This window comes from Dendrobates tinctorius, unplaced genomic scaffold, assembly GCF_039654945.1.
Source record: "Dendrobates tinctorius isolate UK_male_01 unplaced genomic scaffold, ASM3965494v1 ptg000162l, whole genome shotgun sequence".
Classification (NCBI taxonomy): Eukaryota; Metazoa; Chordata; class Amphibia; order Anura; family Dendrobatidae; genus Dendrobates; species Dendrobates tinctorius.
In genome coordinates, this window is record NW_027361829.1 from 59,125,193 (window position 1) to 59,142,881 (window position 17,689).

Genomic DNA, 17,689 nt, shown 5'->3' on the forward strand with positions numbered 1-17,689 from the left:
ACTCAGAATAGTGGCCATGTTTTTACACATGGTTGCCAGTTTGGGGAAAAGCTTCTTCATACTCTTTAAAAAAAAACCCACAATATTATATTTACAAAAAAATTTAATAAAAAAAAAGAAGATCCCAGTTTACTCACAGAGATTCCATTTCAGGCCAGTCGTAGTTACACAGTTGCAAGGTGATCCCACTGGGATAAGGCCGCACCATTTCCCTTCTTCTCCTGTTGCCACATGTAACTTATGTTTACCCTGTGGAAGGTACACCAAGAAAATGATGACATAAAAATATTAAGCAGTAATACACTTTACAAAATGCAACTTTTCACGAGTCATAGTTCTGCGTCTGCGGAGTTCAATCCTTGGAATTTCAACTCCAATTGAAACTGAATAACTTGTTCGTAGCTTTGCTTTCTTATCGCCTGAACCCAAAATGAACATAAATCAGCTATGATGGAAGAAAGTCATGGACTGCTACAAAATCATTCCATATCCCTAAAATATAAATAGCTACATGTACTATCCTGCCATATACCTATTTCAGTATGAGGGACTTTTTTGGTCACCATGTCTGGGTGGCTTTATTGCAATTTTACTGCAGACACTGAGTACTCTATAGCAGCTTCAGAGAGCTCATGTCCTGAAGATATCAAGTGATTAACCAGCTTTCACCAGCAATTTTTGGCCTTTTCTAGTTATAATCTACTAATTTATTCTGTAATCTTGTTTTGGGGTTGATATTTTAGCTACATTGGAACCAATACCAATTTTCCCTACAGTTATTAGCACAAACACAACAAAACTCAAACCATTTGGCACATCTTGCCCTTCATAAAGACCCAATAATAAGGGTGTAGTGTGGTAAGATCCTCCAAAATTATTAAGAGACATTTGTTTTTAACGAATTTGGAGAATCTTTTAGCTGCCATGTGCCAAAAGTCAAGGACTGGAGTAAATTTCTTTAGAAACTTAAGCCACAAATTTAAGCATAAATTATGATGATTTGTCGGGCGTGCTTGGTTACACCACTACAGCTAAACTCCACCCATATTGCACAAAAGGTGACAATGGTGCCTGGGCTGGGACTACTATAAGTTGAATAAATCTTTTCAAGCAATTTTTCAACAAAATTCTGGCAAAAATCATAGGGGCTATTGTCTCAACTTACAAATTTTTCAAGTTTCAATTTTCTTTGCAAACATAATACGGGGAGAATTATAGTTTAGGGAAGAAAATGCCCCATCTGTGTGCCAACTGCTTAAACTGTGGCCTTTTTAAGTAAAATACATCCAAAAGTTGCATTTCAAAATCCATTTAAATGTCTGATATTTTTAATGTGTTCTATCCATTTTTTTTTTTTTTTACTTTGGACAGATAAACCAGCACATGTACGTATATGTGTGTGTGTATATATATATATATATATATATATATATATATATATGTATGTGATCTAACACAAACTCACCCATTAAGGTGAATGCATCCACCAAAGAAACCCATAGCAAACAAATGCAATCAGTGCTGCATGCTAGTGCTGTCCATTTTCATTGATTTTGTAAACCTTAATAATTTATTTATTTTTGCAAACTTGAAAAACAGATACCACAATAATGGCAAAAATAGACATATGAGAAAAAAATTGGACATAAAAATAACATGAACAAAAATCGACCAATTTTTTTTGCATGCCGAAAAACTGGCGTGAATGAGGCTCCCGCTGAAAATCCTATAATGAGGGGGAGAGTTGTCTTTTGTTTTACAATGTTTCTCTAACACAGCCTTGGCATTTACAAACTTGTCATGCAGAAGTTTGTAGGGGATGTGATCCCTTTGAATATGAAGCTTTACATTTGTCATCTAGAAATAAATTGATTCTTATTTCCAGACTAACCTGTTGAGCCACAATCTCTCCAACAGCATTAGTTTCAGATGTGGAATCAAACAGTCACATTTAAAATCTGCGTTGGCTCTTGCCCAGGGAAATTGCTGTTTGAATAGGCAATTTCCGACATGCTTTTGCTTTTAAATTCAACTTGTACAAACCAGTGTGATAGAACTGATTCCAGAGTACAAAAGGGATTATTTATAAAAGTCATGGTGCTGTATAACTGGGGCAAATCGAAATTTGATTGATGAAAAGAATTCCCGCTACTGTTTTCCAAGTAACTCGAATTTCTCACTAATAATAATTTAAAGCCCCCCATTCTCTTACAAATTGCTGATCTCTTCTGTTTTTTTTTCTATACAGGACAAGCTTTGAATTGGCTTCTTTCATGGTGGTATAAATATACAGTCGGATAAACAGCAACATTACTTGTAATATTCTAAGTTTAGAAAATATTGTCCAGGAGGAAACAACATAGAAACATATGATACTGATGGCCTTTTCTTAGATCTTTCCTTATCCTCATCAATATCAGATCAGTAGGCATCCGACTCCCACGACCAAAGCCGCTGCTGGCATCTTTGGTGGCAGCCAAATATAAACATTGAATGGATCGGCACAATATAATATGTAGAACCCTTTAAATATAAGATACTCAAAGAGTCACAAATTTTCATGGATTGCATGATTTCTTTATTTTGCACTCACAATACAGATAGTATTTTTTCTAAACCATTCAAAGTACAGTAGTCACGTGAAAAAAACAGTCCATTGTGCAGGGAGTATGTTACTTTTGTAGGAAAAGATTAATTATAACTTAAAATTTAATTAATTCCAATGCTTTTTCTAACTTTAGAGGGTCCAATGGACGATTTGTGATACCAGTAACGTGGAAGCCCCATATATTTACATTATCAGATTACTCACCTGAGTGGGAACTTTTTTTTTCATTTTTTTAATGCTGTTCCCAGTGTAGTAAAATTGTAGAGGCAGCTTTACTCTACGGGTCAGTATGATTACAGTGATACCCCATTTATATATTTTTTGTTTTAGTGCTTTTACACAGTAAAAACAATTTTATATAAAAGATAATGATTTTTGCATTGATTTATTCATGGAGCTATAACTTATGTTCTGAGGATGGAGCTGCACAGCGGCTTAGAATCATAGAATCATAGAATCGTAGAGTTGGAAGGGACCTCCTGGGCCATCTGGTCCAACCCCCTGCTCAAAGCAGGATTCGCTAAATCATCCCAGTCAGATGTCTGTCCAGCCTCTGTTTGAAGACTTCCATTAAAGGAGAACTCACCACTTCTCGTGGCAGCCTGTTCCACTCATTGATCACTCTAACTGTCAAAAAGTTTTTTCTAATATCTAATCTGTGTCTCCTCCCATTCAGTTTCATCCCATTGCTTCTAGTCTTTCCTTGTGCAAATGAGAATAAAGTTGATCCTTCTACAATGTGACAGCCCTTTAGATATTTGTAGACAGCTATTAAGTCTCCTCTCAGTCTTCTCTTTTGCAAACTAAACATTCCCAAATCCTGCAACCTTTCCTCATAAGACAGGGTTTGCAGACCGGTCACCATTCTGGTCGCTCTTTTCTGAACTTGCTCCAGTTTGTTGATGTCTGTTTTAAAATGTGGTGCCCAAAACTGGACACAATATTCCAGATGAGGTCTGACCAAAGAGGAGTAGAGGGAAATAATGACTTCACGTGATCTAGACTGTATGCTTCTGTTAATACATCCTAGAATTGCATTTGCCTTTTTTGCTGCTGCATCACACTGTTGACTCATATTCAGTCTGTGATCTATTAGTATACCCAAGTCTTTTTCACATGTGCTGTCACTTAGCCCTATTCCTCCCATTCTATATGTTTTTTTCATTTTTATTGCCCAGATGTAGTACTTTGCATTTCTCCCTGTTAAAAACCATTATGTTAGTTGCTGCCCACTTCTCCAGTTTATTTAAATATTTTTGAATCCTCTCTCTCTCTTCTCTAGTATTAGCTATCCCTCCTAGCTTTGTGTCATCAGCAAATTTAATCAGTTTACCCTCAATTCCTTCATCTAAATCGTTGATAAAGATGTTGAACAATACAGGGCCCAGGACAGAGCCCTGTGGTACCCCACTTGAGACATTCTTCCAACTGGATGTGCAGCCATTTACGACCACTCTTTGGGTCCGATCACTAAGCCAGTTATGAATCCACCTAACAGTTGCCTTGTCCATTCCATACTTAGTCATTTTTTCAATAAGGATTGTATGAGAGACTTTGTCAAATGCTTTGCTGAAGTCAAGATATACTATATCTACAGCATTTCCTTGATCCACCCAATCAGTAATACCGTCATAGAAGGAAATTAAATTAGTCTGACATGACTTATTAGTTACAAACCCATGCTGACTCTGCTTAATCACTTCATTCTTATCCAGGTATTGACATACATGTTGTTTAATAATTTGTTCAAAGATCTTTCCTGGTATAGAAGTCAGACTCACCGGCCTATAGTTGCCTGGGTCCACCTTCTTCCCCTTTTTGAAGATAGGAACAACATTTGCTCTTCTCCAGTCTTCTGGCACTTCTCCTGTTCTCCAAGAATTTTCAAAGATTATGGAGAGGGGTTCAAAAATTTCTTCTGCTATCTCCTTCAGTACTCTGGGGTGTAATTCATCTGGACCTGGAGACTTGAATTCATTTAGGTTAGCTAAGTGTTTCCTCACTATCTTTCTGTTTATAGATATCCTGGATTCTTCTATTGTTTTTGTTTGACAAGATGACGTTTTCAGCTATACCATTTTTATTTACATTTGCCTTTTTGATCGTGTTTTATTCTATTTTTTGATTGGCGGTATGATGAAAACAGTTTTTTTGACTACCTTTTTTTATGGTGCTCATTGAAGGAGTTAAGTAGTATGAAAGTTTTATAGGTCAGGTCGCTCCAGATATGGCGATAGTAAATGTGTACCTTTTATTTTTTTTAACATAAAAATACTTGTTTATGTGTACAATATATTTATTTTTCATTATTTTGTCATTGTTTTAACAACTATTTTTACATTTTTTTTTTTTACTTTTTTCTTAGTCCCTCTATAGGACTTTAGCTTTCATCACTCTGATCACTGGTATAATGCAGTGCAATGCACTGGCATTGCAATGCTTTATACATGTCAGTACTGCACTGACACTGCGCATCGTCTAAGGGGTTTGCCGTAGCCTGGTGACCTGGATGTGGTCATGACGACCTCAGGTCACCATGGCAATGATCGGTCCCTTCTGATGACGTGGGGGCCTCGCTTTCCTTGCCTTCTAAATTCTGCGACTGGCATCACATTTAGGGGGTTAATCTGACGAGAGTGGAGCAGATACTGCTCCTGGCAGTGAGAGCCAGTTGTCTTCTGTGATGTCAGCTGAACAACCGGCTGCGACCGCCCGCTCATAGCTCCTATGAGCGGGCGATTGCCATGACATATATACACTGGGCACGGTAAGTATTCAGACCCCTTTAAATTTTTCACTCTTTGTTTCATTGCAGCCATTTGGTAAATTCAAAAAAGTTCATTTTTTCTCATTAATGTACGCTCTGCACCCCATCTTGACTGAAAAAAACAAAATGTTGAAATTTTTGCAAATTTATTAAAAAAGAAAAACTGAAATATCACATGGTCATAAGTGTTCAGACCCTTTGCTCAGTATTGAGTAGAATCACCCTTTTGAGCTAGTACAGCCATGAGTCTTCTTGGGAATGATGCAACAAGTTTTTCACACCTAGATTTGGGAATCCTCTGCCATTCCTCCTTGCAGATCCTCTCCAGTTCCGTCAGGTTGGATGGTGAACGTTGGTGGACAGCCATTTTCAGGTCTCTCCAGAGATGCTCAATTGGGTTTAGGTCAAGGTTCTGGCTGGGCCAGTCACGAATGGGTCACAGAGTTGTCCTGTAGCCATTCCTTTGTTATTTTAGCTTGTGCTTAGGGTCATTGTCTTGTTGGAAGGTGAACCTTTGGCCAAGTCTAAGGTCCAGAGCACTCTGGAGGAGATTTTCATCCAGGATATCTCTGTACTTGGCCACATTCATGTTTCCATCAATGGCAACCAGTCGCCCTGTCCCTGCAGCTGAAAAACTCCCCCATAGCATGATGCTGCCACCACCATGTTTCACTGTTGCGATTGTATTGGGCAGGTGATGAGCAGTGCCTTGTTTTCTCCACTCATACCACTTAGAATTATCACCAAAAAGGTCTATATTCATCTCATCAGACAAGAGAATCTTATTTCTCATAGTCTTGGAGTCCTTCATATGTTTTTTTTAGCAAACTCTATCAGGGCTTTCATATGTCTGGTACTGAGGAGAGGCTTCCGTTGGGCCACACTGCCATAAAGGCTCAACTGTTGGAGGGCTGCAGTGATAGTTGACTTTGTGGAACTTTCTCCCATCTCCCTACTGTGAAGCTCAGCCACAGTGATCTTGGGGTTATTCTTTACCTCTCTCACCAAGGCTCTTCTCCCACAACTGCTCAGTTTGGCTGGACTGCCAGTCTAGGAAGACTTCTGGTGGTCCAAAACTTCTTCCATTAAATTATTATGGAGGCCACTGTGCTCTTAGGAACCTTGAGTACTGCAGAAATTATTTTGCAACCTTGGCCAGATCTGTGCATTGCCACAATTCTGTCTCTGAGCTCCTTGGCCAGTTCCTTTGGCCTCATGATTCTCAATTGGTCTGACATGCATTGTGAGTTGTGAGGTCTTATATAGACAGTTGTGTGCCTTTACAAATCAAGTCATATCAGTTTAATTAAACACAGCTGGACTCCAATGAAGGAGTAGAAACATCTCAAGGAGGATCATAAGTAAATGGACAGCTTGTGACTTAAATATGAGTTACTGAGCAAAGGGTCTGAATACTTATGACTATGTGATATTCCAGTTTTGCTTTTTTAATAAATTTGCAAAAATTTCTACATTTTTGTATTTTTCTGTCAAGATGGGATGCAGAGTGTACATTAATGAGAAAAAAAATGAACTTTATGGAATTTACTAAATGGCTGCAATGAAACAAAGCGTGAAAAATGTAAAGGGGTCTGAATACTTTCCGTACCCAATGTATACCTCATTGAGCGGGAAGTACTTCCCAACCATGATGTGTTTATACTACAAATGTTGGGAAGGGGTTAAATTACACCACTCGCTTCCATCAGTGTCTTGCAGTGTCTTCCCCTTTGCTCTCCTCACCGATAAGTTTATACATAGTTTGCCAAGTTCATTGTGGTGTTTATGGGAATACGGCAGGGTTGCCAATTTGATGTTTTATTTTTTTGGACAGCTTACAAAAATCTCATGGACAGACAATATTTTTACAGACACATTGGAAAACCTATAATAAATCATTATGACTATAAGTGATAAATGTCTACATCCCATAATTCTGATATATAGACATTTGCTGTATTCACCATAAATTGTAACATGATAACTACAGTCAAAATAATCTGTATAATTATCTCCAGCTTGAAAAATATCACAAACACCTTAATTTTTTTTTTTACTGACAGGACAAAAAAGTACCCTATTTTTACAGACAGTCCTGTAATTTCTGGAAGGCTGGCAACCCTGGAGTGAAGAAAAACATGTTGGCTGAACCCTAAGAAATATGGATACCTTAAATGGGATCCTCCAGTACCATGACATTGATAACCTATCCTTTGAATAGGTCATTAATATCAAAGGGGTTTGAAGAACAAACACCTCCCAATTAGCTGTTAGCAGGTTCTGCAGCTGAAATAATTAGAGTAGACAGCCTGAACACCATATCCCCATTCACTCTGTAATTCAGAGCACATGGAGCCAAAGCAATACAATACTGTGTAAAACAGGTCTTTGCAAGTTATCCTCTATCAATAGGATAGGGTCTAATTTTAAGATTGCTTGAGTCCAACAGCTGGGACCTTGATGGGTCTATGGCAGGGGTGCACAACCGTTTTTGAACCAAGGGCCAACATCATCATACTGAATAAAGGGCCACAAAAAATCTAGAGTATTTACATGAATACATCAGCAGAACCAAGTTTTGAGTATTTGGGAAGAATGTGGAGAGTTTTGGCTCCAAAAAAAACAATGTGAGAACACAAAAACTTATACTGAGTACTTTGTAGCAGAAAATCCATCAAATCCTCCTTATATTCTCAAAACTAAGTTTTGAGGACTTTTCAGTTTTAACAAGAAGCATGTTATGGATTGCTACAAGATCAGAATCACTGTCAGTACATGAAAGCAGAGCCTGAATCACAGGAATACATTATGGAGACACAGGGGTCTGCGGGCGCCCCAGTCAGCTAGTCAAAACCACATGGACCAGGGATCGTCCCACTGAACGACGGGCTCCCTTTAATGTGGACATAACACTACTTAAACAACACAGAGTGAGGATAAAACAGTGTGGAAATGCTTTATTGAACCACAAAACCAGCAGATAACACGTAGAACAGTCCCAGCAAAATACCCCAAGATAGTGCACATTACAGAGTCTCACCCTTCCGCTGACTCGTCAGGATAATGGCAGCTGTTACTTCAGAGCATCCAGGGTCAACTACCCCACTTGTGGCATGCACACAGAGAGGAGGTAACAAAAAGCATAGGAAGATGACAGTCCATTGAGGTACTAGGCCAGTTGACCTGAGGGTCACAACCTAGCTTCTCTGAACATCCCCATGGAGCCAGGCGAACGGCAGGTCCCATTCCTGGCTTACTCAAAACGAATACATGGTTTAGCAATGGTCAGTGGAGCAGATCTGTATTCTTCCAACCAGGGCCGAAAATCCCTAGGTTGTTTACTGTAGAATGATAGATCCATGTCACTCGTGATGGAGCAATGATGAATTGGCAGCAGTTCTCTAGGATTCCCTGGATGTTTGGATGTCTTGGCAGAATCTCTGGCTGTCTATCTATCTCTGTCAGTCTATACCAAAGCATGTAACCTGTTTTTATATTTAACAAGTGTCCTTCATTCAGTATTTACATAAAGGGTAAGAATGGAGATGAGATCAAGTAGCATTACTTGATTATTTAATCTAGTTGCATAGTTTTTCCTCCTCTGCTTTAACCCCTTCATGACCAAGCCTATTTTGACCTTAATGACCAGGCCATTTTTTTCAATTCTGACCAGTGTCCCTTTATGAGGTAATAACTCAGGAATGCTTCAATGGATCCTAGCAATTCTGAGATTTTTTCGTGACATATTGGGCTTCATGTTAGTAGTAAATTTAGGTCGATAATTTTTGCATTTATTTGTGAAAAAAATCAAAAAATTGGCGAAAATTTTGCAATTTTCAAATTTTGATTTTTTATTCTGTTAAACCAGAGAGTTAAGTGACACAAAATAGTTACTAAATAACATTTCCCACATGTCTACTTTACATCAGCACAATTTTGGAAACATTTTTTTTGTTAGGAAGTTATAAGGGTTAAAAGTTGACCAGTGATTTCTCATTTTTACAACAAAATTTACAAAACCATTTTTTTAGGGACCACCTCACATTTGAAGTCAATTTGAGGGTTCTATATGGCAGAAAATACCCAAAAGTGACACCATTCTAAAAACTGCACCCCTCAAGCTACTCAAAATTACTGCCAAGAAGATTATTAACCCTTCAGGTGCTTCACACGAACTAAAGCAATGTGGAAGGAAAAAATGGACATTTTAATTTTTCCAACAAAAATTTTCTTTTAGCATCAATTTTTTCATCTTCACATGGGCAACAGGAAAAAATGGATCCTAAAATTTCTTTGGCAATTTCTCCTGAGTACACCGATACTTCATATGTGGTAATAAACCACTGTTTGGGCGCATGACAGGGCTCAGAAGGAAAGGAGCGCCATTTGACTTTTTGAATGGAAAATATGCTGGAATGTTTAGCTGTTGCCATGTCGCATTTGGAGAGTCCCAAGTGACCCCATTTTGGAAATTAGACCCTCCAAGGAACTTATCTAGATTCATAGTAAGCACTTTGAACCCACAGGTGCTTCATAAATTGATCTGTAAAAAAAAAGTACTTTTTTTTCACAAAAATTTTCTTTTAGCATCTGTTTTTTCATTTTCACATGGGCAACAGGATAAAATGGATCCTAAAAATTTGTTGGGCAATTTCTCCTGAGTTAACAGATACCTGATATGTGGTCATGAACCACTTTTTGGGCGCACGGCAGAGCCTGGAAGGGAAGGAGCACCGTTTGACTTTTTGAATGGAAAATTGGCTCCAATCGTTAGCGGACACCATGTCACACTTGGAGAGCCCCTGTGTGCCTAAACATTGGTGCTTCCCCACAAGTGACCCCATTTTGGAAACTAGACACCCAAAGGAACTTATCTAGATGTGTGGTGAGCACTTTGAACCCCAAAGTGCTTCACAAAAGATTATAACATAGAGCAGTGAAAATAAAAAAATAATTTTTTTTCCTCAAAAATTATTTTTTAGCCCGCTATTTTTTATTTTCACAAGGCTAACAGGAGAAATTGTCCACAAAAGTTGTTGTGCAATTTGTCTTGAGTACACCTATACCCCTTATATGGGGGGGAACCACTGTTTGGGCGCATGGGAGGTGCTCAGAAGGGAAGGAGCACCATTTTGGAAAGCAGACTTTGATGGAATGTTCTGCGGACATCATGTTGCATTTGCAGAGCCCCTAATGTGCCTAAACAGTAGAAACCCCTACAAGTGACCCCATTTTGGGAACTAGACCCCCTTTCTAACCTTTGTGCAATCACGTGCAATCCATACTGGGCCTAACACCGTCTGAGCCTGCCTCATGCTGTATAGATATATATTTTGAATGTGTACGCTATCCATACATGTTATCCGGGGATACGGTACCCTTTCTAACCTTTGTGCAATCACGTGCAATCCATACTGGGCCTAACACCGTCTGAGCCTGCCTCCTGAGACATATATTTTGAATGTGTACGCTATCCATACATGTTATCTGGGGATACGGTACCCTTTCTAACCTTTGTGCAATCACGTGCAATCCATACTGGGCCTAACACCGTCTGAGCCTGCCTCATGCTGTATAGACATATATTTTGAATGTGTACGCTATCCATACATGTTATCCGGGGATACGGTACCCTTTCTAACCTTTGTGCAATCACGTGCAATCCATACTGGGCCTAACACCGTCTGAGCCTGCCTCCTGAGACATATATTTTGAATGTGTACGCTATCCATACATGTTATCTAGGGATACGGTACCCTTTCTAACCTTTGTGCAATCACGTGCAATCCATACTGGGCCTAACACCGTCTGAGCCTGCCTCATGCTGTATAGACATATATTTTGAATGTGTACGCTATACATACATGTTATCCGGTGATACGGTACCCTTTCTAACCTTTGTGCAATCACGTGCAATCCATACTGGGCCTAACACCGTCTGAGCCTGCCTCCTGAGACATATATTTTGAATGTGTACGCTATCCATACATGTTATCTGGGGATACGGTACCCTTTCTCACCTTTGTGCAATCACGTGTAATCCATACTGGGCGTGAGAACGGCTGGCGAGCTGTTAAGCAAGCTACAGCACCTGTCCAGACAAGTACAGGGATTCCCTAGCGAGGAGACTTATTTGATTGTTTTCAATGTTGGGACAGCAATTTTTGGGGAGCACTATACTCTGGAGAATGATAGATGGGGCCCACCATAGACTGGAACATTCCAAAGGTGGATATCAGACACTGGAGCAGCATTTACAGGGCCCATTATACACTAGAGCATTAGAAATGGGGCCCATTATGTTTGGAGCATTACTTGGGCCCATAAGACAGTGGAGCTTCATCCATGGGGTCCAACATATACTGTAGCATTATGTGGAGCTCATCATATACTGTTTCAAACATTATATGGGACCAATGATTCTGTATGGAGAAATAGATGGGCCTCGTCATGAGATGTAAAAAGTGAGGTATTTTTCATTGGACTATACCGCTATTTCTCTGCCGTATCGGAGCATGATGAGTTGTGGTATGTGTTAAAGGGGCGCTCTTTCGCCCAGGGCACATGAAAACCTGGAGCCAGCCCTCCCCCCCACAGTTTGTAGCCAAATAACCCCCATTTTTCAGTGCGTAACTGGTATTATGAAGTTAATTAAGGTTGACAAGCTTAAGAAAGAAGAATTGATGCTTTTGGCATTCAAATGGGCACTGTAGGTGTGTTTCCTGTCCTCCTCTCACTGCCGACTTTTATTCCCCATTGACTTACATTGGGTTTCGTGTTTCGGGACGACCCCGACTTTTCCCTATAATCGGACGATCTTGCTCGACCCGACTTTTGGAAAAGTCGGGTTTCACGAAACGAAACGCGACCCTAAAAAACCAAAAGTCGCTCAACTCTACTCACTACACATCTAGTTCTAGTGCACTATGAGGGACCCTGTGCCAGTGCCCGCGCCCAAGAGTCGGCCTACCCACCTGTCCAGGGCAACGGCACTCGCACGGTGTCGTGCGCTAGGTGGTGACCCTGGCCATGGGGGGGGAGGCAGCACAGTTAGGGAGTTTTAGAAAGTGGCATATGTTGATGTTGGACATTCAGCTGATGCAAAAGGCGAAATAGGTGAAGTACCAGGAAGTGGTGGACCAAAGCAAGCCATTTTTTTGTCACCCTATGTGTCATCAGGGGAAGGTGGGACAAAATCCTTGGAAACCCATGCGTGGTTCATTTTAATGAAGGTTAGATCATCCACATTTTGGGTTGACAGACGGGTCCTTTTTTCTGTCAGGATTGATCCAGCTGCACTGAAGACTCTTTCCGATAGCACACTTGCAGCTGGGCAAGCGAGCTCCTGTAAGGCATATTGGGCCAATTCAGGCCAGGTGTCCAGTTTAGCGGCCCAATAGTCAAAGGGGAATGACCTGTGTGGGAGAACATCGCTATGGGAGGAAAAGTAGTTTGTAACCATAGTTGACAACTGCTGTCTCCTGTCACTTTCCATCGATGCAATATTACCAGTTGTGTGAGCGGTATTTGAAAAATCAGTCCACAACATTGTCATGAAACCCCTGTCTCCAACGCCACTTCTGCTGTGTGCACCATGAACACCTCTGCCAAGCTGCCCCCGGCCCGTACGGCTCGTGTGAGAACCATCACCGCTGCTGTGTGCTGGGAATGCCTCAAGCAACCGATTTACCAGAGTTGCTTGTTTATTAGCCAATATTAGGTCAAGGTTCTCCTGTGGCATGATGTTTTGTAATTTGCCTTTATAGCGTGGATCCAGGATGCTGGCCAACCAGTAGTCGTCATCGTTCATCATTTTGGCAATGCGGGGGTCCCTTTTTAGGATCCGCAAGGCATAATCTGACATGTGGGCCAATGTTCCCGGTGTCAATGATGCACTGCGAGTGCTGGGTGGAGGAGCACTTTCTGGCAAATCCACATCCCTCCAGTCACGCACAAACCCTGTACCAGACCTTGCCACGCCAACATTTTCACTTGCCCCACGAGATGCATCCTCCTCCCCTAAGTAATCATCCCCATCATCATCCTCCTCCTCCTCTTCTTCCTCCACCTCGTCCAGGAGAGGTCCCTGAGCAGACAATGGCTGAATGTCATCAAGGATTCCCTCCTCCTCTTCCTCCTCATCAACATTGGCTGCAGACGCCTGCTCCTTAAGGTGCGTCAAAGTTTGCATGAGCAGACGCATAAGTGGGATGCTCATGCTTAGGATGGCGTCGTCTGCGCTTACCAGCCGTGTGCATTCCTCAAAACACTGAAGGACTTTACAAAGGTCTTTCAGCTTCGACCACTGCACACCTGTCAACTCCATGTCTGCTCTCAAAGTGCCTGGCCGTGTATCCTCCCACAAATGCATTATGGCCTGCCTCTGCTCGCACAGCCGCTCCACCATGTGCAGGGTGGAGTTCCACCTTGTTGCAATGTCGATAATGAGGCGGTGGTTGGGAAGGTGGAGCAATCGCTGCAGCTTCTGCATACGAACGGAGTGTACAGGCGACCAGCGGATGTGCGCGCACAGTCTTCGCACCTTCTGGAGCAGGGCTGTTAACTCCGGATAATTTTTGAGGAAGCACTGCACCACCAGGTTCAAGGTGTGAGCCAAGCAAGGTATGTGGCTGAGTTTTGAAAGGGCTATGGCTGCCACAAAATTACGGCCGTTATCACTAACTACCTTGCCTGCCTCAAGATGTACACTGCCCAGCCATGACTCAGTTTGTCGCTTCAAGTACTCGGCCAGCACCTCGGCGGTGTGTCTGTCGCCCAAACACATCATCTGCAACACAGCCTGCTGACGCTTTCCACTAGCTGCTCGATAGGGGGACACATCGTGTGCAACAGTGGCAGCTGCAGATGGAGTGCTCGTACGACTGCGCTCTGTGGACGAGCTTTCGCTTCTGGAGGAGGAGGAGGAGGAGGGTCGAACGCCTACAGCCAACTGTTTCCTATACCGTGGGCTAGGCAGCACTGTCCCACCACCGCTGTCCCCTGTGGACCCTGCATCCACCACATTAACCCAGTGCGCAGTGATGGACACGTAACGGCCCTGGCCATGCCGACTGGACCATGCATCAGTTGTGAGGTGCACCTTTCCGCTCACTGACTGCTTGAGTGCATGGACAATGCGGTCTTTCACATGATGGTGGAGGGCTGGGATGGCTTTGCGAGAGAAGAAGTGGCGACTGGGTAGGTCATAGCGTGGTACTGCATAGGCCATGAGTTCGCGGAAAGCTGTGCTTTCCACCAACCGAAAGGGCATCATCTCAAACGAGATTAGTTTGGCAATGTGGGCGTTCAAACCCAGTGTACGCGGATGAGAGACTGAGTACTTTCTTGACCTACTCATAGTGTCTGGGAGGGTGAGCTGGACTTGAGAGCTGCATATGGTGGAAGTAGCGGTGGACAGGGCGGACTGAGAGAGGGTTGATGATGGTGATGGAGTTGGTGTTCTTTCTGATGGCCTAGAATCAGTCTTTCGTTGATATAACAGTGGGATTCCCTGACTGCTGTGGTCTTGCAACGACACCTCAACATTTGCTGCTGTGCTAACCGGTGGGCTTACAGTGGGGGAAACAATGTAGCGTTGCTGACTACCTTCGTTGTGATCAGTTGCACATGTGGCACTTGAGGTTTGGTGTTGTGTCCACGCTTGCAAGTGCATGCTGGTTAAATGTCTAAGCATGCAACTGGTATTCAAATTTTTCAGATTTTTCCCTCGGCTAAAGGTCTTTGCGCACTTCTTACAGATAACCTTGGCCTGATCATGAGGATTTTGTTCAAAAAAGTGCCACACTGCACTCTTCCTACTTTGGCAGACATTTTGCGGCCTAGCACGCTGTGATCTTTTGACCATCTGGACGAGCTGTCCAGCAACTTTTTTGATGTTTGGAACCTGTCTTTGGAGTGCTCCGGGCCTGCCAGATAACAGCTGTTGCGATGTCGATGTCTGCTGTGGATGCTCCTCATCTGAGCTATTGGAAGCAGCACCCTCTTCCCCCAATGGATGCCAATCTGGGTCAACAACTGGGTCATCCATCACCTCCTCTTCTATGTCATGTGCACCTTCCTCTGTGTCACCGTGTATGGTGGTATAGTGTGCGGGAAGGGGCACCTGAGTCTCATCAGGGTCAGAATCTGGCTCTGTACACTGCGAGGACAATGTAGTGCTCTGAGTGAATGTACCAGCAGAATCATCCATCAGCGGCTGTGCATCAGTGCACTCCATGTCAGATTCATCTTGTCCTGGGTAATTCACCATTTCACTTGATAATCCAGGCATGGTATGTGAAAACAGCTCCATGGAGTAATCAGTAGTATGGCCTGCGTCATCCTTCAATCTTGGTTGGGGTGAAGGACACAAGGAAAGGTGTGGTTCATGAACATGAGCCTCCAATGACGACTCAGTGCTTTTACTTTTTACAACTGAAGAAGAGGAGGCGATAGAGCTGGAGGCTGAGTCAGCAATGTAAGACAAAACTTTTTCCTGATGCTCTGGCTTTAAAAGCGGTTTGCCAACTCCTAGAAAACTAAGCGTTCGAGGCCTTATGTAGCCAGACGATGACGCAGGGTCAGCACCTCCTGCATTCGGTCCTATTTTGCTCTTGCCACTACCATCAGATCCACCACCAACACCATCATTACCAGATGCCAACCCCCGCCCAATTCCACGGCCTCTTCCACCAGCCTTCCTCATTTTTGGTAGAAATGTAGACAAAATCCAACAAACTATATAGTAATGTAAAACAAGGTACAAGGTGTCTATAGGACAGGGGAGATTTTGAATATCTGCACACACTTTTGGACACTGGACACTTTTGGATTGTGTGAGGCCCACTGATATCTGAGCGCTATGTGACAGGCTCGATGGCACTGCTGTGACAAAAGTGACTAGAGGATAAGGGAGATTTTGAATATCTGCACACACTTTTGGACACTGGACACTTTTGGATTGTGTGAGGCCCACTGATATCTCAGCGCTATGTGACAGGCTCGATGGCACTGCTGTGACAAAAGTGACTAGAGGATAAGGGAGATTTTGAATATCTGCACACACTTTTGGACACTGGACACTTTTGGATTGTGTGAGGCCCACTGATATCTCAGCGCTATGTGACAGGCTCGATGGCACTGCTGTGACAAAAGTGACTAGAGGATAAGGGAGATTTTGAATATCTGCACACACTTTTGGACAGTGGACACTTTTGGATTGTGTGAGGCCCACTGTTATCTCAGCGCTATGTGACAGGCTCGATGGCACTGCTGTGACCTAAGTGACTAGAGGATAAGGGAGATTTTGAATATCTGCACACACTTTTGGACACTGGACACTTTTGGATTGTGTGAGGCCCACTGATATCTCAGCGCTATGTGACAGGCTCGATGTCACTGCTGTGACAAAAGTGACTAGAGGATAAGGGAGATTTTGAATATCTGCACACACTTTTGGACACTGGACACTTTTGGATTGTGTGAGGCCCACTGATATCTCAGCGCTATGTGACAGGCTCGATGGCACTGCTGTGACAAAAGTGACTAGAGGATAAGGGAGATTTTGAATATCTGCACACACTTTTGGACACTGGACACTTTTGGATTGTGTGAGGTCCACTGATATCTCAGCGCTATGTGACAGGCTCGATGGCACTGCTGTGACAAAAGTGACTAGAGGATAAGGGAGATTTTGAATATCTGCACACACTTTTGGACACTGGACACTTTTGGATTGTGTGAGGCCCACTGATATCTGAGCGCTATGTGACAGGCTCGATGGCACTGCTGTGACAAAAGTGACTAGAGGATAAGGGAGATTTTGAATATCTGCACACACTTTTGGACACTGGACACTTTTGGATTGTGTGAGGCCCACTGATATCTCAGCGCTATGTGACAGGCTCGATGGCACTGCTGTGACAAAAGTGACTAGAGGATAAGGGAGATTTTGAATATCTGCACACACTTTTGGACACTGGACACTTTTGGATTGTGTGAGGCCCACTGATATCTCAGCGCTATGTGACAGGCTCGATGGCACTGCTGTGACAAAAGTGACTAGAGGATAAGGGAGATTTTGAATATCTGCACACACTTTTGGACACTGGACACTTTTGGATTGTGTGAGGCCCACTGATATCTGAGCGCTATGTGACAGGCTCGATGGCACTGCTGTGACAAAAGTGACTAGAGGATAAGGGAGATTTTGAATATCTGCACACACTTTTGGACACTTTTGGATTGTGTGAGGCCCACTGATATCTCAGCGCTATGTGACAGGCTCGATGGCACTGCTGTGACAAAAGTGACTA

At 42.6% G+C, this 17,689-nt stretch overlaps 1 protein-coding gene across 5 annotated transcripts in view; it reads right to left on the reverse strand.

Moving 5' to 3' along the window:
• The window catches only part of TPK1 (thiamin pyrophosphokinase 1), a 794,751-nt gene that overhangs the window by 243,528 nt on the left and 533,534 nt on the right, over window positions 1–17,689 (reverse strand). For all 5 annotated transcript variants that reach the window (XM_073550050.1, XM_073550048.1, XM_073550049.1 and 2 more), the window contains one exon: window positions 138–249. In XM_073550050.1, coding sequence (XP_073406151.1) covers window positions 138–249 — 112 coding nt within the window. The remainder of the gene's footprint in view (window positions 1–137; window positions 250–17,689) is intronic.